At 43.6% G+C, this 22,090-nt stretch overlaps 1 protein-coding gene across 2 annotated transcripts in view; it reads left to right on the forward strand.

Moving 5' to 3' along the window:
• Positions 1 to 13,708, forward strand: part of CHCHD3 (coiled-coil-helix-coiled-coil-helix domain containing 3) — a 157,955-nt gene extending 144,247 nt beyond the window's left edge. Inside the window, exons 7-8 of one of the 2 annotated variants that reach the window (XM_080361986.1) lie at positions 7,752 to 7,887; positions 13,011 to 13,708. In XM_080361986.1, the coding sequence (XP_080218112.1) occupies positions 7,752 to 7,887; positions 13,011 to 13,037 (163 nt within the window). In that variant the 3' untranslated portion in view covers positions 13,038 to 13,708. The remainder of the gene's footprint in view (positions 1 to 7,751; positions 7,888 to 13,010) is intronic. The other variant, XM_080361987.1, reaches the window with a different exon arrangement.
• Positions 13,709 to 22,090: the final 8,382 nt, after the last annotated feature.

Consider the following 22,090-nt stretch of genomic DNA (forward strand, 5'->3'; position numbering starts at 1 on the left):
GGCCCTTGTGGCCAGGAAGCCAATGGTACTTGGGGTGGGTTAGAAGGGGGTGGTCAGTAGGTCAGAGAGGTTTTCCTGCCCCTTTGCTCTGCCCTGGGGAGACCACACCTGGAATCTTGTGTCCAGTTGTGGCCCCTCAGTTCCAGCAGGACAGGGAACTGCTGGAGAGAGTCCAGCGCAGGGCAACAAAGATGCTGAAGGGAGTGGAGCATCTCCCGTGTGAGGAAAGGCTGAGGGAGCTGGGGCTCTGGAGCTGGACAAGAGGACACTGAGGGGTGACCTCATTACTGGTTACAGATATCTAAAGGCTGAGTGTCAGGAGGATGGAGCCAGGCTCTTCTCAGTGACAACCAGTGATAGGGCAAGGGGCAATGTGTTCAAACTGGAACACAAGAGGTTCCACTTAAATTTGAGAAGAAACTTGTTCCTGGTGAGGGTGGCAGAGCCTGGCCCAGGCTGCCCAGGGGGGTTGTGGAGTCTCCTTCTGTGCAGACATTCCAACCCGCCTGGACACCTTCCTGTGTAACCTCATCTGGGTGTTCCTGCTCCATGGGGGGATTGCACTGGATGAGCTTTCCAGGGCCCTTCCAACCCCTGACATTCTGGGATTCTGTGAAATATCCATTGGAGTGGATAAAATTATAATGGTGGGTTTTTTTGGCCACTTTTGTATAGAACAGGTTTCAAACTGTTGCAAAATTAATTTGAATTTACATGATGAAACGCAAACGTCGATGTGCTGATCACATATGCATGAAGATGGGGGGGGTTTGCTCAATTCAGACCCAGCAGATTTGACTCTTGTGGTGGGATTAGTTTGGTTTTGGTTCTACTGAGTGGTTGAATGGATTTATCCATGTTCAAGATGATCCTTCTTCCTCGCTGAGTTCCATCATCGCAACACCAAAAAGTCCTTTTTGCAGTGTATATAGAATATAGGTGCCTTACATGGGCACGGTACATTCAGTGTAGATAAAACTCCTCCTTCCGGAGTTTCTGCTGATTAAAGATTATAGTTTCTCTTTTATTCTACGCTATAAGACATGCACACCCCTGTTAGGAGTCTGAAATTTGTGTCATTATCATCCATGTGTTTGTTTATTTTAGTATCCTGGAAGTCAATACAAACTATTCGTTAAGCTAAAAAAAAATGTGCATCCTAATTTTGGGTAATTGCAACATGTGGTTCCCTTTGCAGCTGCAAGGACCAGCTGTGCGTAAGGTACATTTCTATAATAATACGTTGATGTGCTTTGTATTTTAAGGGGTTTTTTGTTCTTCTTTTCAGGAGGGGAATTTTATAAACAGTTTGCAATAATCAAAGTCAATTAATATCAATTTAAATGAAAGTATCCAATCTGATTTTGCCTGTTGGGGTTGATGGGAGTCTTGTGTTCACTGAATGACTTGCTTGTCAAGCTGTTGGGAGTATAAGCAGCCACAGCAGGTCAGATCAGAGGTTTCCCTGGGTTGTTGGGCAATAGCCACGACTGGGATATTTGGGGAACACTGTAAAAATCAGGGGAGTATGCAGTGATACCATTTTACCTCCAAACAAATAGTGGAGCAGGGCTTTCCTGACCCAAACGTATTTTTGCTTATAATCTCTTGATGGACATCTGTTATTTTACTGTATAATTATCTTTTGAACCCAAATGTGCTTCTGCTAACCCCCGTATCCCTTAGCAGTACCAGCTTTTCATTGTGTGCTGTTTGGAAAAGGCTTGAATTTCTTTTTTCATTGTAAATCTACTGCTGGAAAACTTCATTGGTACCTCTCTTCCCTATGGTGATTTCACAGATCCATCTCACGTTCGCTTGTGATCGTCTTCCTCTAAGCTGAAGAAATCCAGTCCTAACGTAATGTCCTAAGAGCCCGAACACATCCCTTGGCAACTAGTTCGTCAGTCTAATTAGGATTCACAACCAGGACGTCTTCTCTGATCCTTATCCTAATTTCTTCCTGTTGTAAGTCCCAGCCCAACAAGGGGTTTAAGGATGTGCATAACTTTGCACATGCAAATGTGGGATTACTCACTTCTCCAAGTCCTGCTCGTATTTCTTTGCTTTGCCAGATTTAAGGCCGTAAATTCTCTCTGTTAGTCTTTGAGGTGCTTTTTCCTCCCCGGCTGCAATAAATAAGTTGTTGCTATACAAGGAATGGTTTCTACTTATGCTGAAAGCTGACCCAGGTAGGAAACATTCACTAGGTGGACAAAATGCATCTAAAAAGGTCAATAGTACTATCAGCTGGTCTTTGTTGTTAAGCCAGGTCTTTGTCAACATTTTGAACTTGACTTAGGACTCTCTAGATGTAATTAAATGGGAGTGTGGGGATACGCTGGGATGTGCCTTCCATTCTCATCTCCATCCCAAAATTTCAAAGGCTAGAAAGATTGAAATGGATTTTTGTTCGACTGTGTGATAATTGGAAATAAATGAGAAGGTGACAAAAGTTTGTCAGCACCAGGATTTTAGGCAAAAGAATCTAAAGATACCATTGGCAATATTAACACTGGAACTGATCACTGGTAGCACAAAAGCCGCGTATCAGCAGGTGGATTAAGTTGGATTCCAACTTCTGCGTAAGTCATTTATTTAGTGATATTACACCCATTTAGCATTCTTAATTGTAGAGCAGAAAGGACCGCGCGTCCCTTCTATTTTATCATCGATTCATCAAGCAAATTCTTTCTTTTACACATGTTGCAAAAGTCCCAGCGTGTAGTCAAGTGTAAATAAAAGCAAGAATCAGCTCTGCTGCGCTTGATCTTTGCTGGCAGCGCTTCCCACACGGTAATTTGGAGGGCTCTGTGTGGGCACAGTTTGGTTAGGGACCGCTTCATAGCATCACTTGGAGATATTCAGCCATCAGATCCTCGCTATTCCTTTTAGCAGAACGGAACCATTTGGTTTGTGCTGTACACGTTTCATAATGCGCTTCCAAGCCGTCGCCTATTGAACGCGTGCAGGCGATTGTTAAAAATAATTTAATAAAAGGAGTAAATTAATTTAAAAACTAAAAATAATGATGCGGCAGTAAGGACCTTTGTTACCGTATGCCCTTTTGTCTCTTTTCCACTGTTTTCTGTTTAGCAACGATTTTCGATACTGTAAGCAAGTCCTGCAGATTCACTGCTGTTGGAAGTGGCTCTTTTTGGAGGAGGTAATATTAAAAAAGGAGAATAATCCCCTCTCCACCACCTTTTTGTGTCGTGGTGGAAAATACCACTGTCTTGCTGCTGGTTTAGATTTATCACTTACACTTTGAGCTGACCCTTCTGTTTGGGTTTGCTCAGCTAGGCGTAGGTTTTATTCTTGCTCACCCTATGCAAAATATCTCAGACGTTTCTTTCATGTCCATCTGCTCAGCTAAATCCATCATAACTCAGGCTACTAGTTACTGCTTCTCCATCAGTTTTATCCCGTGCAAGTCGCACGTCTTCACTTTTGAAGCCCTTTATGTCCCTTTTCTGCTCTTTCAAACTCCCTATTTATTTCCCTCTGATGCCACTTTCCATCCCTCACTCATCCCGGTTTCAAACAAGCACCGAGTTTCTCTTCTTCTTGTTCTTAGAAGGAATTTCCGCTCAATGTAGAAAACATTAATTTATTAACTTCCCACAAATCCCTCTAAAAATCCTCTTGGCTGCTCGTAAAGCACTTGAAAACCATTAGTCCGTTGCTATACTTAGCAGGCTGCCCGTCACGAGAGCACAGATTTACTCAGTTTCCTTTTGTTTCACCATCAATTTGGTGGGTTTTTATCTTTGCGAGCATTATAAGCACATCGAGAAAAGAAACATCCTGCTTTATTTTTCTTCCTTTTGCATGTTGTGTGGCACAGTTGGGTCTGCTCCGAAACCAGCAAGAGAAAACAAAACAGGTCAGGGCATCATCTCCAGCGCTGGTACGTCGGGTTTAATTAGTACCACGCTCATTTACAGGGGTTTGTTTTGGAGCTAACGCTTCCCTGGACGCCACCAGGCATGGCCTGGGGAACAAAAGATGCTGGAGACCTGGTTTGCAAGTTGGACGTGGGTTTGCTGTTTGGAAAGGAGGATTTTACACTAAGAGATGCCGCTTGGCTGTGGACCCAGGGGATCGTCTCTGGGCTGGTTTATTTACTAGTACAGAGGTAGCCTTAGATGCCAAGGGTTACACAAATAAAAACAGATGCTTTTTGATAGCTGTCAGCATTATAATGAGGAATAAAACCAAGCCCTGGATACTTCTGGCCATCTAATGGCAATATTATTTTGTAATGCTCGCTCGGCTTCTTTTCCCCCCCCACCCCGTATTTTATGACAACCGCCTCAAGTCCTGATCTGATGGGATTACGCCAGATACCAGCACAGTGGGAAACTCATCAGCGATTCAGATTCCTTCAGTCAGAATGTCAGTTTTATCACAAAAACTTGCAAAGCTTACCGTGGCGATATCAAATTTCCTCTTTAGTCGACATTTTGTTTGAATGCCATGAAGAGGCTCCTTTCTCGGAGCCCCCAGCAGTACAATAAGCGATGCTCTTTGAGGGAGGCTCGATGAATACCAAGTTACCTTCATTAAATTTCCCCTTCATGCCTTAGCATGGAATATTTCTTTTTAAAGCGCTTTCTCATTTTCTTTTGTGTCTTCATCCTATTACCTTTATGAGATTGCGGCGCATCAGCTTGATGGAAAAGGTGGGTGCGCGACTCCCTCCGTGGTTTATTCCAGCGCTCAGAAATATTCTGCTGGCGTCTGAGGTGCTTGAGGAGCAGCTGGGAAAGCGAAAGCACATCAAGTAATTGTAAACTTAATAAAAACACCGCGTTCCTGGCGTGCCGTGTGGCGCACAACGCGGATCAGCCTGTTGCTCCTATTGACTTTTGTGCAGAAAAGGCCGGTTTAGATTTCATGTGTGTTTTGATTCTCTAAAGTAGTTATTGAGTCAGGGTTCCCCGGCGCTCCTGGTTCGCTATTATGTTGTATATTTTTATTTTTCCTTCAGTTTAGTTGTGAAATTCCCGAGTGATTAAAAATATGTATCATAATAATGGGATATTTTCCCTGCCATGTGTCCCAAAACACAAATCTCAGGACATGGGACAGTTCAGGGAAGGGACCTCCAGCTCAAAGCAGGGTGAGCTCTGCGACCAAACCAGGTTGCTTTAACCATTCAGGTATTTAAAGCCTCCATGTTTTTACTCCAGACACCCCATAATTACTGGTTTTGCACTATCCCCCTTTTCCTACAAGCCTTTTTTTATCAATCAAGCCCCACAGACCCTTAAGTGCTTCTATAAAATTACCCTTATTTATAGGAACATTAGAGAAGTTTTCTTTTAGGGAGATATTTCATTCCCTTTTGAGGAGTTTCCTCACTGTTGGCTGCTTCTGACCGTCCATCCGAGAACCGTGTCATCCATCACCAACCAGAAATCAATCGCAAACCCTTTGCCGGGGTTACCATAATGCACATCGCGTCTTCTTTCCTGAACGGGCGATCCTGCAGCACGTGGTTTACGGCCATCTCATCTTAGACAATAATCTCATTTAGCGTTTTCCCAACAGCGCAAATGGTGCATTAGGGGAGCGCAACAAGCTTGGCAGATCGATACGGAGACGACGCTGTCCTTCAACAGATTAATCCAAGAAAATGGGCTTTGTTGACTTGAAGGAAATGGTCCCGTTGGCATTGACCCACGTTGGGTCTGCGATGTCTGGAAGGACGGGCAGCGCTTTGATAAATCACTAGCAAACTGTCATAGTATGAAAAGAAGTAACTGGGGCAGGAGGTGATGATTCTTATATCTCAACATAAAGAGGCCATGGATGCATTCAAGTAAGATATGATACATGGACTTTGAATGGTCACTGATCATAGAATCATTTTGGTTGGAAGAGACCCTCAGGATCATCGAGTCCAACTATAACGTAACCTACTGGCATGGCTCAGGGAGAAAAAGTAATCTAAAAAGCTTCTTGATGTGGGTTACAGTACAGAATTTATTCATTTTATTTATTTACATAATTTATGTAGCAAGTTTACAGCAGCCCATTTCATTTGCTCTTGACTTAGAAGACACACTCTGTGGAGTCACTTTACAATCGGTTATGAAAAAAGGCACAACTAGGTTTACTGTGCATATTTTTTTTGTTAAGTCATCATTTATTGTATTGCTTTATCAACCCAGACAGGCATTTCAGGCATTTAAAACCAGCTCTACTTTAGTTGGACCTAAATCATCGCCGCTGTGAGTCTTGGGTCTACAAAGAGCGTACGTGGAGCTTCCTCTTGTATTCCATCCGGACACACACCTTGCCATGATCAGGCAGCATATAGCGGCTTATGGACATACATTTTGATGCTTAACACACTTTTGAAGCACTTGCTGATATCAGCAGAGGGGGGATTAAGGGAAAATCCTCATCCGTAAGACTCTACAGAAGTTGGATGTTTCGCATCATACAGTGTGTAAGCACCTGGGACCGCATTGAAATTCTGGTTTAGGCATTTCACAGGTGTATGGTAATGAATGAAAAGAGTAAGAGGGGTGTTTTATATCAAAGTATATACTGTAACATCAAGGTAACTTATTTTTTTTATTTATTTTTTTGGTACTACATCTTGAGTGGTTGCCAAGAAGTCACTTCCCTTAAGGACCAGCATTGTGCTTCGCATTTCACGTTTTGACTTCAGTTAAATAGAGATTCACCTTGGACAATTGGCAAAAAAAGCAAGGAACAGAATATTTATCTGAGCAGACTGTGGCTCATGAGTCTCTTCTTTTTTACAGCCTTATTTGAACTAAAAATAATATAAGCTGGAATGGATGTTAGAGCAGCCGCTGTTGGGCTTTCCTAGCGGGGTAAATGGGAAGCTGCATTAAGTATTAAGTTCGCACATATAAAGCAAATGGTTGTCCCTTAATTTTCATGTGTTTTTCTATTTTCTCGAGCATTGGAATATTTGATCTTTGACTTATTTTATTCCCATTTTAATTCTGTGTTGCTATCAGTGTGGATCATGTTTTATAGATTCATGCCAATGACAAGATTTTTGTCCAAAAGAAGTTGGATTTCCCAGGATGGACTAAAGAATCTTCCATTCCTTTGGCTTCCATCGAAGGCAAAATGTGTATTGCATTGGGCAAAAAGATGGCAACAGTAATGAAGCTATACAGGAAATAAAATTTAAAACAAGCAAACAAACAAAAACCAACTGAATAATTTGCACATCTGGTGTCAAGATTAGAATTGAATGGATGGGAAAGAGGATGCAGCAAAAATAGAGGCTGTTATCAGATCCGCACAAGTCGGTTGTGTAATTTGCTGACGTGTTTTTATATTCTCGAGGTCAGCCCAATGGTCATTTCATTTGTATGCAGGAGCAATATTTAATATTATATGTAGCAAGACGATATGGTCGTAGGACTGTAGAGCCATTGAAGCTTTCCTGTGGCTCTGTGGCTGCTTTTCTAATGTGGGTGAGGTCAGATGCGCTTTGTCGTTGCTGAGATTTTCAATTAAAGATGTATGTTTATATTAATTTGAATATTAATTTTCTTTGTCCGGTGGAACCAAGGCAGTGGATCAGGAGGACACTTGTTGTCCTAATAGCCAAAGTTCTACAGTTCGCCTTGATGTTTGCTTACCTTAATAAGCTAAATAGCTCTACAAACAGCATTTCTTTATAACTTTAAAGTGTTTCTCCTCACTTCTATTAGTTCGCAGGAAACCAAAAGGTCCTTTTTCTCTTTCCCCAGGCGATATGAGTCTCATCCCATTTGCGCGGATCTGCAGGAGAAAATTCTCCAGTGTTACCGGCAACACGCTCAGGAGACGCTGAGCTGCTCTGCCCTGGCCAGCCAGTACCTGCGCTGCGTCAACCACGCCAAACAGGTGAGGGGGGAAAAATCATCGCTTAATTAACGGCGGAATGAAGAACACACTTGGATTATCCAATTAGTCCTCCTTACAGTGCAGTTCCCAGTCTGCGTGTTCTCCCAAGCTCTGCGGAGTCCACTTTTGATTTATTTAAACGCTGGATTTTCCATCTCTTCCCTTGGGAAGTTCTAGTTTAGTGTATTGTTGCTCTTTGCAGATCTTTCCTGATTATCTGCAGTTTTAGCGGTAAAACAAGGTTTAAACTACGTGCTACTGTTTGTCGTAACGAATGAATGGATGTCTCAAACTAGATTGCTCATCAGTTGGAAGTCTCAATTTCTTTTGTATTATGTACTCTCATAGTCTAATATTGCCATTTACATGCTCTTGCCCTCCTCTTATCCATTTTCCTAGGGTATGGGTTCTTAGGGTAAATTAAAACCTTTATACTTTATTAATGCAGCATAAAAGAAAATGATAGTAATACCCTGTTTCTCCAATAATAACACAGGGTCTTATATTAATTTTTGCTCCAAAAGATGCTTACTTTTTTACATGTATAGCTGCCTGGACACTATTTAAAATGACTTTTTTTTTTTTAAATGAACTGTAAGTAGGGCTTATTTTTGGAATAGGACTTATATTTTGAGCATCCTGAAAAATCGTACTAGGGCTTATTTTCAGGGTAGGTCCTATTTTTGGGGAAACAGGGTATGTATATTTTCCAGTTAAAAGAAGCTCAGATTTCTAAATATTATTCTTTTCCACAAGCTTATGTCTTTCAAATGTAGAGAGATTCATATATTGACCTCAGTTGTATTCTTAAAGAAGTGAGCTGGAAACGTGCTTATAGCGTATGCAAAAAATTGCTTAAATAAGTCTGTTGATCGTTATTTCTGCTAAAATCTATGAGTTAATATTTAAACACATGAAGACACACGCTCCAATGCGTTAGCAGAGACCCGCTAAGCGCATCTGCTGTTCAGTAATGTCTACAATCATTCTTGGTGACTTTGTCGCGGTTACACTGGTGCTATCTTGCTCTGGTATTACTGAAGGCAGCTCTAAAATCACTTTGTGACATTAAACATCGTTATAATCACTGAAAACTGTAAAGAGGATCCATATGATGAAAAAGAAAAGCCAGTGAGACCACCCTGTCCCTTTCAAAATCGCCTCCTTCCATATATCCTTTGTCAATATATTAGTTAAAGGTTGGACTTGGTGATCTAGGAAATTTTGCTCATCCCTAAACTGTACAGTTCCCCATGAACTTCTGACCTGGATTCTTAAAAATTTAAATTGAATTTCAATTTTTTTCATTAATTAAGTTTTCCTTAAATGTGATTTTTTGTATTCCCAAACCCAGTCTGAAGTTACTGGACCATGGGTGGGTTTGAGATGTTTTAGAAAAAAGGCCAGTGAATAATATTAGGTTGTTATGTAGTCAACTCGATTTTCCCTGTGCTTTGCATCATCTGGAACACTAGTTTGCTGTATTTATAATTTTATATTCTTTTTAAAACCAAGAAATTTAGATTAATTTCCTATCCACGTTTAAGTTTGTATCTGATAGGAATTTCTTCAGAAGACTATGATGAAGGCGAATTAATTCACGTTCAAAAGTTGCAGGAAAAGGAAATTGCATAAATATGAGCATTAGGTTTTTGAACCCTTTTAAACACCTTTTTTGTTGAAGATCTTCAAGCAAGCCTGTCAAGTAGTTAAAAGTGTTTCCTAAATGCTGCTTATTCTCTTTCACACATGCTTTAGGATGAGAATTCAGAGAGGTTTCTCTTATGATAACAGAGAAAGCGAAGCCTTTTATGATGGAAATATTTGCAAGCAGGAGCAATTGTTTTTCATAATGAACATCAGTCCTGTGTAGCTCATCCTCCATGTGTCGCGGCATAATTGTAATTATTTTATGGTACTCGCTGATTGCCCAGAAGTCCAGGCAAACAGTTACTTTGAAATAATTGCTAAACACTGCTATAAAATACTGCGGAATTACCCGCTGCGTTGCGCTTGTTTGGGAGACAGAGGAGCGGGATAAATAGCGGCATCAGAAATGAAAAAGTGAACTGATGCTGGCTACAAGAACCGAAGAAAGAAGGAAATTTGCTGGAGGGAATAGACCAAGATATTGAAAAGCAAATAAGTGAACTAATCCGATTTCCTGGCAGTGAGTCTGGGCACTTGTGCTCAGGCTGAGCACACTCTGTGCTTTTCATAAATTGAATTTATTGACTCCTCTTTCTTCCCTATCTTGCTTATAATTATCTCACCCTCTCGTCTGTGCGCTCCTTATTTCTCATCCTGTCTGTAATCTCATGTCTCTATCTGTCCTTTTCTCCCCTTGTTAGAAAGGCCCAGAGAGCTGTTAATTCAAAGGACTTTGACACATTGTTGTATCTCCACTTTAAATCTTTTCCCAAAGTCATGAGAAGCTGCCGAGATAAATTAAACTCCATTATTAATGTTTGCATTTTATTCTAATAGCAACGGAGAGAAAAAAAACCTACTTAATGGAGCCGTTAAGGGGAAGATATTAGGATTGTGTGTGTGTATTTGTGCTCCCACTGCTGAAATAACTCCAGCCGGACCAGTCACTAATATGGGCCATCCAGCGGTGTTTTTATCACTTATCTCAGTCCACTATCCACTGATATGGATACAGTGGCTGTTAAAATACCCTATGAAAGTTATCTTTATGTTTTTCTTTCCTTTGGGCTATAGGGAGTCCCAATTCCTATATGGGAACACAACTAGACTATAGCTTAATGAAGTCTGCGCAATAGTTTCCCCCTAGACCATTGAATTTCAGAGGGATTCAAGTCTCCACGGGCAGGTGAGATTCAAATGTGCTTCAAAGAATGAAACCAGCAGCCTGGTTATAAAATGTTCTCTAAGCATTATTTTAATCTGTAGGATGGAATGGTCCTTTATCACACTTCCTAGTCAGAATAAACCCATTATTTTAGCCTCATCCTTCAGTATTGTTGCTAGAGCCCATCCTCCAATCTAATAGAAAAATATGTAAAATTAATCTAGCTGGAAACACTGAACTGAAACGCAATAAAAAGATATTGTCTTTTATGGCCACCATTTAGCATTCGCTTGACTGAAAGGAATTTATCATGGAAGAGTCAAACCAGGTTCGCTTCACACCTATATTGGTGTAGTGACAAAAACACAAGGACAACATTTGAAATACATTCATTTCTTAGATGATATTAAATGGCAGGGTCAGTAAAGGCAAGTAAAAAGCCCCCAAAATGTAGAAAACCAAAGCAAGGCCTGGAAATGTCCCAGCTCTCTGAAGATGAAATTTTGGGGGCAGAAATACACACGCGCTGCACAAATACCTGTGATTCCTTTCCTTAGGACGCTAAATAAAAGTAACACGATTTCTCTTGGATCTTTGGGGAATTTCCTGCGTTAACTTATGCAGTATTCAATTTATGTAAAGTTAATATTCACCCCAGCGATGGCTTCAAGCAAGTTTTATAATACCAGTGAAAATAAAGAGTCTTCCAGTTCAAGCACACCCCATCAGTTTTACGGAAGTCTCCATGGGGATGCTGTCAAACCAAGACTGGAGATTTTGTTAACTAAAATAATTTTCCCTTATTTTCTTCTGTTGTAGCATCTAGGGACTCCTTTTATTATGTCAACGTGTGCTTGATCCTGGAGAATATCAGAGACCACAAGGACGTTTACCACCTTCTCCCATGCACACTGTCCTGCCCCTTGGTGCATCTCTTAATCCTCACAGAAACGCTGCTCGATCTAGTTGAACAGTTTACTGAGTTATATTTCGAAATACCATGAGAATTTGTTTGAAGGCAAACGTGACAACACCTTTTTAATTCCCTTTATTTGGAATTTCCCCAACCCGTGTGGCTCTGATGGTGCAGTCTGGACTCACAAGACAACGTGCCCTGTCTGGCCAGATACTCCTCGGATACTCAAATCAGCTGTTTGTATGTGTCCTGTAAGGTTTCAAGGTTTACATCTGGTCTTGCTCCTGCCATAAACCCCAAAATTATCAAATCCCTTCCTACCATTTCTTAGCAGGAGACTCTTAAGTACTTTCTTCCCCGTTGGCTGCATTTTGAAGGCAAGAAGTTGGCCAAAGTCTTAGTCCTCCAGCGAACATAAGTGACCTCTGGTGTGCTTTTTCTTCCTAGCCTGTCACTGTCCTATTAGATCCAACTTTTCTGTTCTCCTTGCTGATCTAGGCAAACAGTATCCGTACATGTGTCTGTAGACACTTTATTTCTAGATGATGCTGTAGGAAGTTCTTAGTAGAGCCCTACGTAGTGTCCTTGCAAGTCTGTGTTGTTGTGGTAGAGGCCAGGACCTCTCTGAAGAGTCAGGACCTTGATGGCAGAGCTCTGACGTGTGGCAGGAGAAATAACTCTTGGATTACTTGACAAATCTATACTTTTATCTCTTGGTGGCCTGATTGCACAGGACATGATTCATAGAATCACAGAATAGTTTGGGTTGGAAGGGACCTTCAAAGCTCATCCAGTGCCACCCCTGCCATGAGCAGGGACATCTTCACCAGCTCAGGTTGCTCAGAGCCCCATCCAGCCTGGCCTGGGATGTCTGCAGGGATGGTTCAGCCACCACCTCTCTGGCCAATCTGTCCCAGGCTCTCACCATGAAGCGCAAGGTCAGTGCAACATGTTCAGACTTTGAGATTTCGATGACGACTAAGACAACAGCTTGGAGGTCGTCTGGGGAGACACTTAGCGTTGTACGACTTCAGGATATATTTGCTTGAGTATGTAATGGCTGGAAACACGATTTATCTTATTGGAAGGCCAGACGTTTTAATTTCTTTAATAGCCATATCAAGACTAGACCTGTGGCAGCATAAGGATGGATGAAAAGTAATAATTCCTGCAACTCTTCAGGTTTCCAAATGGCTCAAATACCTTCATTCTGCCACTGTGTCTTCTCTCTGATGATGTGCATATTGGCAATGTTTCTTTTTCTAGATTTTACCTTAAAAAATATTCATTTCCTAGGGAGGAATTGTAGCCTGACTTTACTGGAATAACCGTGAGTTACTGAAATATGTGTTTTTCCTCTCTCTCCCCTGCCCCCCAACCTTGTTTTTTTAGCAGAGCATGCTTGGGAGAGGAGGATAAAGGCATCGTCCAAATCAAGCACAAGACCATCAACTCTAATTTCAGCAGAAGAGCATTTTTTCCCCCAAGAATGATATGACAGCCCATTTACAGGGCAGACCAATAAGGAGAAGAACTGGAAGGGCCATTTCGAGAGCAGCAGCCATCACGGCTCAATCAGTGTGACCATTTGAAAAGCCAAGACCTGTATCTTATTACATCAGAAATCGCACATCGGAAGATACTGTTCAGTCTTAGTAAAATCCACTTATTGGTGATTGAAGGAAGGAAAAGAAAAGAACCTTTCACTGACCTTAGAAAGGGGAAATATCCTTCAAATGCTGCTATTTCACTGTAGAATCTCCTCAAAAAGTTGTCGCTGTCAAAGGCGCAGGTTTGTAACACTTGGTGTGCCGGGACGCGGCGGCACTTTGTGAGTCAGGCAGCTGCTGCTCCTCACTCTACAGCCGCGTTCATCGCTCGTATTAAAGTTTTCCTTACAACGTATAATGATATAAATCATACTTTAACTTATTTCACGAATTATGGAACTTAATGAAGTCTCTCTCTGGGCCTTCTGCTGGAATGATGTTAATGATCCAACACTCAAGTTGTAACATGGCCTTTATTTACGTTAAATGATTCTGTTGTGCTCCTCCTATCAAGTACTGACGAACATGCCTCTCTCTTTACCAACAATAAATATATTTTATGCACAAGATTGAGGTTTCAGTCTCTCTTTCCACCTCTCAGAGGCGGGTGATGTTCCCTCTGCTGTGCCAGTCATGTTTTTCCAGGTGATGTTATTGCTGCAGCTTTTAAGGCACAGACTGTGATGCATAACCAACCTTGATTTCGGGAGCGGTGCTTACATAGAACTGTTTTCCACGTGACAGCGCCGTGATTCATGCACCACGAGATCTTCCTTTCTTGGAAAGTGTGTGTGAATGAAAGGGCAAACCGCCCGAAACTGCAAACCCTCCTTATGCAAGTACTTCCATTTAATTGTTTGTGCTCAGATAACAACTGCAGCATTGAGCTTACCAAGCGATCTTAGCAAAAAGGTTTTACACAATAGCAAGTGTCGAATGAGCAATGTGTCCAGAGCCTTCTGCTATTTATTTACCTGTTCTGTTTCTCTAATTAGCTACGTTTGAGCTGCATCCTGCCGTACAACTGCGAGCGCACCTGTGGATCTCATTTGTATTCAAAATATTGCCAGTGACTCTCCTATTCTAATTATCAAGATGCTTTGCGAGTACTTTTTAATTAAGAAATTTATTTTTTAATGCTGCAAAAAGAAGCTGAGCTGCGAAGCAACTGTGATATCAGTAGGAGGGGAAGATCCTGAAGTTCAACATCAGGTGCCAGGTAAACTGCTTGACAGAAATAAGAGGGATGTAAGCGACATGTTTACACGGTGACTTGCTGTAGTGTTTACAGATCAGCTAACTCGCAAATTCTCCTTTATAATGTTCTCTTTTGTAACAGAGAGCCAAGAAGTTGGCAGATCCACCCTTGCCAGACTTTGAATTGGCAGCAAAACGCAGCGTAGAGGAAAAGCAGACGTTTTTAAGGCCAGATGATTCTGTAAAATGAGGAGAAGAGCTGTGTCGGGAAGGAAGGTCTCTGTTATTGCCAAATGTTGATCGGTTTCCCGTCCTGACAGCCTTGAGCAATGGGACTCAGTCGTGCTTGCTTTGTTCCAACCGTGTTTCGGGCTTCAGTCGAGATGTTGCGTTCTTTAAACATCTTCTGTGTCATCAGCAGCATCATCTCGAGTGTGTGTTGCTGGAGCCTGGGGGAAGCTGATGGCAGCAAACAGGGTGTAGGTTTTAAGTTGTCCACACTCTGGACAACTTTTTCCTTTAAAATAGAGCAGCATGGTTTTGGAACGAGCTTCAGTTTGTCACCTTTTCTGCCTTTGCCACCCCTCCTCCTGCGTTCCTGCATCCTGCTCCTCTTGTCGGTCTGTTGATTCTTCCTTCTTCACACTTGCTGGTGCGGCCATCAAGCAGGACACACTTCCATTGAAAACAGAGGTGATGGTGGACATCAGCAGTGGGGCTGCATAAAACAGAGACATCAGCCGTCTTTTGTTTGGAAACCAGACTAATGATATTAAGTAATAGAAAAAGCAAGGTTCGTAGGATCTGAAGCACACAAACAAAAGGAGTGTTTGCAGCTTATGGTGCTGGGGCGAAGGAGGAAAAGTGCTGGGTCTAGTCTGTTTTGGACAATGTTTTCCCAGCCAAAACTTACCGTATAGCTGCATTTCAATATTTTTCTCTGTTTTTTTTCCAACGCAAAACCTGTGGGGAGGTCTCGACCCTTCTCAGAAATAACCAGATCTCTCTAAGATAACTCACTGCCAAACTGAGGGTTTAAACTCAGCTTAATGGATCCTGATCTCAGAAGGGATGATAGAGGTGATATTCTCTAGGGATGAGATATATAGGTATAGAATTCTTTAGGTTGGAAAAGACTTTTAACATCATCGAGTCCAACTGTTATCATGACGCTCTACCCACAGTAGAGAATAGTTTCAGATGTTCCTGTTGGTCATTCACAAGCTCTGATCAGCTGTAACCGAAGGGCAATTTTACATAGGGTTTTAAATGAAAACGCAGTGTTTTAACAGCCAAATCAAAGCTTTGCATTGTTTGGTGTCAGTGGAACAAATCGCAGGTCTTTCAATGGTGTCAAAATAATCAGCGTTATCTGGCTCTCATGTAATTTAGCAGCGTTAGACTCTTTCAAATACTGGACTTTTCCTCAGGAGTTGTGTGTGTCTGAGACACATCACATAACCTTGCATTGCTGGGGTTTTTTCACCTGCTAGGATGTTTCTGCATTACAGTTTAAAGCAGATATTTGGAATTAGCTTTAATATGGAGGTGGCTGTGGGTTGGGATAAATGTTACAGCTCAGACGGCCACTGCTTTGTTCTCTTTCAGATCCTGTGCCCTTTTCTAAGAGAATCTAAAGAGGGGAATGGAGTTTCAGGTGGATTCCATCTGATGGAGTTCCACGTCATCTCTCAAGCCAAAGAAGCGATAGCACGGGGAGCCTTTCCCTTTTCTATCCTATTTTATTTTCCCTTTGAAAATTTCGGAAATTCTAGACAATATTCTTCTCTGCAAACTGTTACAAGGTCTTCCCTCCAGCTGCAAATGCTGAACAGGTTTGGGCAAGGCAAACAGATTATCTCTAGTGTTTTCTTTACATACGTCTTCCTATTCTATGAGAGCCTGGAGATCCGTAATCAAACCCAGCTATTCCGTGCAGTAGATCCTGCAGGGATAGAACAAGACAGCCTTGCTTCCCAAGTAGCAGAGACAGAAGACTGAAGGGTGCCAAGTCATTTGCCCATTGTGCTTAATGTCATTTACAGGACCCAGGAATCACCAGGCGTTTGTCCCATGCCTGTTAATGACGCACTGCAGCCCGTAATGTTTCATCAAGTGGTGGGTGTAAGTTGGCTGAAGGCACAAGAGAGGGGAGAGAGGGCATGTGCAAGGTGGGCTTCCATCCTACAGTCATGAGGGTCCTTTTCTGTTCATAGAATCATTGAATCATTAAATCATTTTGGTTGGAAGAGATCCTCAAGGTCATCAAGTCCAGCCCAACACTGTCACTACCCCATGTCCCTAAGAACCTCATCTCTGCATCTGTTCAACCCCTCCAGGGATGGTGACTCCAGCACTGCCCTGGGCAGCCTGTTCCAATGCCCCACAGCCCTTTGGGGAAGAAATTGTTCCCAGATCCAACCTCAACCTCCCCTGGCGCAACTTGAGGCCGTTTCCTCTGCTCCTGGCGCTTGTTCCTGGGGAGCAGAGCCCGACCCCCCTGGCTCCAAGCTCCTTTCAGGCAGGTCAGAGATCAGAAGGTCTCCCCTCAGCTTCTGTTCTCCAGCTGAACCTCCCAGGTCCCTCAGCCGCTCCATCACACTTGTGCTCCAGCCTCTCACCAGCTCCGTTCCCTTCTCTCAACTTGCTCCAGCACCTCAAGGCCTTTCTTGGCATGAGGGGCCCAAAACTGCCCCCAGGATTCAAGGCTCAGGCTCTAACATCTCTTCACACCAAATCCTCTGCAGGTTACGGTCGGCATTGATGAAACCATTTGTCCTCCTGCTTTAAGAACAATGATTTTTGTTTAAAGAGCTGGGGGCTGTTTCAGGGCTGAGCACCCAGTCACATGGACGTTCAGGAGAGTGATGAGTGACTACCAGACCCTGGCTCTTGGGAGCCCAAGGTAAGATTCAAGTAGAGGTCTGGAAATGAAGAGGGAGTACCTTTGGGGTGGGGACTTGACCTTGATGTTCACGTTGGGTTTTACTGGGTGATCACTCTGCTCATTTCAGCTCTGTGTTGGGGTTACGTCTGTCATCTCAAGTCACCTTCCTGTTTGCTCTCAGCTGCCGTTCTCATTGGAGGGAGCAGCATCAAACCGGGCCTGGAGGCAAGCGCATCTCTAGTTTGATCATCAGCGCGGTGAGGATCTTCTCACCAGAGAAACCTGCGTATAGCAAAGGTACTTCGGTCTGCCTGGCAGAAAACGGTCACTGCAATGCAAAATTGTGTTCACTAACCAGGATCAGCATCTACCCCTCCATGAGGAAGAGGGAAACATCCTGAACCTGGTGTGAGGAGAACCGTGGTGTGAAGAGGACCATGGCGTGAGGAGGACCTGAGTCTTCAGGTCATTGCAAAAGAGCCAGGCAGGTTCCCAGAGACCATGGAGCACTGAGCCAGTCAGCTCCATGTGAACAAAGGAGCTGGGTAATTACAGAGGTAATTAGTTTGGTAATTACTGAGGTAATTAGTTTGATTCTCTCTCAAGCCAATAACTGCTGGGGAGAGAACACTCAGCCCTCCTGCTGGAGGGAGCACCTTGAATTGCAGTGCTGCAGCCACCCCCCACCTGGTTAACCCTTCGCCCTCCTGTACGGGAGGTAACATCTGATGTATTGCGGAGAATGGGGAAAGGGTGCATGTCAAGAGAGTGGGACCAGACTCTGTTCAGTGGTGCCCAACGACAGGATGAGGGGCAACGGGCACAGACTGAAGCACAGGAGGGTCCATCTGAACATGAGGAGAAACTTCTTTCCTTTGAGGTGCCAGAGCCTGGCCCAGGCTGCCCAGAGAGGGTGTGGAGTCTCCTTCTCTGGAGACATTCAAACCCATCTGGACACCTTCCTGTGTGATCTGCTCTGGTGACCCTGCGTTAGCAGGTGGGTTGGGCTGGATGATCTCCAGAGGTCCCTTCAGAGGTCTTGTGCCCTAAAACTTTTGATCCACCTTCTGGTGACATCCAAAAGTTCTTGTGCTGTAGTCAGGGGAGGACCTAAGGCAGCAGGTAGCCCAGTGGTGATGTGGTATTTGTTATGAAGACTTTATATATTGTTAAGAGAGCTAGGGACACTTTTTGGGTAACCATTTTGAAGCGTCCCCATGTCATCATTGCCGCTCATCGTTGAGATGAAGATTTTTCCACCGCTCCTTGTATCAGATCCTCCACATCCCCTCACCATGGGTTGTCTTGCTGGTTTGATGCAGGTGTTTCTACCAGCTTGGGGTGTAAATCGACAACTGGAGGTGAGGGGTTTTTCTGTTGAGATGTCATATGAAACCACAGTTATTTTCTGTCCACCCTGTGCAGGAAAACCTTCCCTCCTTCCTTTGCGGATCTCATGTGGGGACGGGGACAGCAGCTGTCCCTGGTGTCCCCAAGCGAGAGTGACAGCACAGATCGAACGACAAGTGCTCATTTGGGAAATGGCATTGGAGCCGCAAGAAGCAGATCAAATTCCCAAGTAAACTGCAAGCTAAGCAAACTCTTCTTTGCGTTTATCTGGTACTCATATAGAAATAGCAGAGCTGGAAGAGAACTGGCAAACGTTGGAATCCACTTCTCCACTCCTGCATAAAACCGAATACCAAGAAATTGTTCTCATGTTCCTTAAACCAGGTCTTCTCCTTGCAAAGGTGTTCTGAGGTTTGTTTGATCGTGGCAGAAGGTTTTAGGTCTGCAAAGGGTTTAGTGGGAGAAGTATAATGACAGGCAAGGAGATGAGGTGCTGAAGACCCATGAATGGACAAGAACATTTTTGGCTGGACCAAAGAATTTACTGGATCTCTCCCATTTCTTATGTCAGGTAGCAAGCTTTTTTGTTTTCCCCCTCTGTTTTAATATTATTAACACTTGGGTTGTTTTGAAAACGTCAAAGTCAACTTAAGTGTCTTATAATCTGACTCTTCTTAAAAAGAAAGCAAACAAGAAATCTATATTCGACTGTAGCTGCCTTTAAATAGCAGAGCCTGATGTTTGATAAAGGAGATACTTGCAGAGGTGGGTAAGGTCTGAGGGCAAGCAAATGCTTGTGGGTAGAGAAAGGTCTTGTATCTCTTTATTTTTGCTGAAGGTTCCTGATTCTTGAGGAACTTGAGGCCATTTCCTCAAGGAAATGGCCTCAAGTTGCACCAGGGAAGGTTTAAATTGGATATTGGGAAAAATTTCTTCCCAAAACCAGTTGTTGGCCATTGGAACAGGCTGCCCAGGACAGCGGTGGAGTCACCATCCCTGGAGGGGTTTAAAACACACGTAGATGAGGTTCTTAGGGACATGGGTTAGTGCCAGTGTTGGGTTAATGGTTGGACTCGATCTTAAGGGTGTCTTCCAACCAAATTGTTCATGCGATTCTATAATCCTGGAAACAGGCGGACAAATTAAAATCTCTGCTTTTGCCTGGAAATATTAGCGTTGCGGGGAGGAAGTTTGTGAACAGGATCCAAATACAGCTCCAGGAGCACAGAAAAGGCGAACGGAACAGGGCACATCTCTATTTGTGGTTTTACTCCTTAGAAGCTGATCCTGTTGCTGTTATTAGGACTAATGTGAGATGCTGGAGAAATGCTGAGCACGGGACACACGAGCGGAGGCTGGAGCAGATAGATGGTAATGCGGTGACTTATGGGGCAAATTCCTTCTTTCTTTAGCATCGAAGAGGAAGGAAATCTCCCAGCTCCTGTTCTTTGGTCCCGATTTACCACCTCGGAGGGAATGCCACAGCAAACCTGTGCCCACAGGGTTTGTTCTTGCAGGTTTTGGGGGAAAGCGCAGACAAGAGGAGGCGGTGGAGAGGCAGAGTGTCAACACAGAGAGAATATTAAGTAGCCTCTAGTAAAGCGAGAAGTGGCTGCAGATCCACTTCAGGCTCTCAGGATGGGTGATGTGCGGCTGCTGCTGATTTTACCGTAAGCCGCGTGTGTTCTGGGATCTGCCCATCGACCCGAGCGCGCTGCTTTGTGGCACGGAGCCTTGCAAAATCATTCACTCGACGCACCGTACATTTTCCTTGAATGGAGAGTGTACCCATTAGGGAGACGGTAAAACAGCGTCATTATGAATCACTACCAAGTCTCGCCTTGTTGTTGTTGTGGTGGTTTGGGTTTTTTTTTTTCTTTAAATGGAAGCTTTTTAATCTGACGTTGTGGCACTTTTAGGGGTTTAGAATGAAGCTGATTGCTGCCGCTGCAGCGTGGTCTGTTGTTACCAAGGAACCAAACAGCAGAATAAACCCATGTGAATCCAGCACTGGTGACTCAGGGTTCCCCCGAGAGGCAGCGCTATTTGCTGTGTTGCACCTTCTGCTACCTGGGGTCAGACTTTCAGACCTCATGGTCTTTCATGTCATCTTCCTTATGCTGTCCAGTTGGGTTTGAGGTTCCCACAGGCCTGAGGGGGCCCCATGCATGAGCTGAGATGGTGGGTCTCAAGGCAACGAGTCAAGAAGGGTCTCACTTTGCTTCCCCAGGAGGGGAACAACCAGTTTGTTAGAGCGAGATAAGGACTAAGCAAAACAAGTCGATTCAATGTGAATCACGCTAAGCCATTTATTACAGAAACAAGTCTCCTTATATACGTAACTATATTCTAATCACGCATCCACGCTCCAAGCATGGATTCGTTAAATGAGTATCGTGGGCTGTCCATGCTCTGGAGTCTCACTGATGATACATCTGATGATTCACGCCACGCCAGGACCCCGGTGGTTGAGGAACGCCCCTCTTTCTCACAGTAGATTCTGTTCTCAGCTTCTCGAAGCGGCCTTGAGTTCCTTTGAGCCTGACTAATTCAGCAACAGATCTTTATCTATCAAAACCCCTCCACACCAATTGAATGATTTTGATTCACACAAAGAATGCTAAGTGCTCCATGGGGGTCACTGAGGCACAGAATCATAGAATGGTTTGGGTTGGAAGGGGCCTTCAAGGCTTATGCATTGCAACCCCTGCCATGAGCAGGGACATCTTCACCAGCTCAGGTTGCTCAGAGCCCCGTCCAGCCTGGCCTGGGATGTCTCCAGGGATGGTTCAGCCACCACCTCTCTGGCCAACCTAGGCCAGGCTCTCACCACCCTCAGGGCCAACAATTCCTTCCTCATGTCCCGCCTGTATCTCCCTCCTTTAGTTTAAAATCATCACCCCTTGTCCTATCACAACAGGCCCTGCTCAAAAGTCTGTCCACATCTTTCTTCTCGGCCCCTTTTAGGTCCAGAAAGGCCGCACTAAGGTCTCCCTGGAGCTTTTCTTCTCCAGCTGAACACCCCAACTCTCTCAGCCTGTCCCCCAGCAGAGCTATTCCAGCCTCGCATCATTTCTGTGGCTCCTCTGGTCCCTCTCCAGCAGGTCCGTGTCTTTCAGGCATCAGGCTATTTGGTTTCTATTTTAAGTATTACTGTGTTTTTCATGCCCCTATTTCTGCAGCGAGGTGGAAATGGAAGATGCTAAAAGACTGGCCACTTTCCCCAGCTTGATTTAAAAATATAAAAATATGAAACTATCCAGTGTCATTGCTGTCCCCAGTGCCCTATGGGAGGTGTTTAAAAGACGCATAGATGAGATTCTTAGGGATATGGTTTAGAGGTGAACTTGGCCGTGCTGAGTTAACAGTTGGATTCGATGATCTTGGGAGACTTTTCCAACCTAAACCATGATTCTATGTGCTACTCGTTTTGTTTCCTTGGATCTCAGCCTGTAATAACGCGATGCACCTACTCAAGACTATGAGGT

The sequence above is a fragment of the Nesoenas mayeri genome (assembly GCF_963082525.1).
Source record: "Nesoenas mayeri genome assembly, chromosome: 1".
Lineage (NCBI taxonomy): Eukaryota > Metazoa > Chordata > Aves > Columbiformes > Columbidae > Nesoenas > Nesoenas mayeri.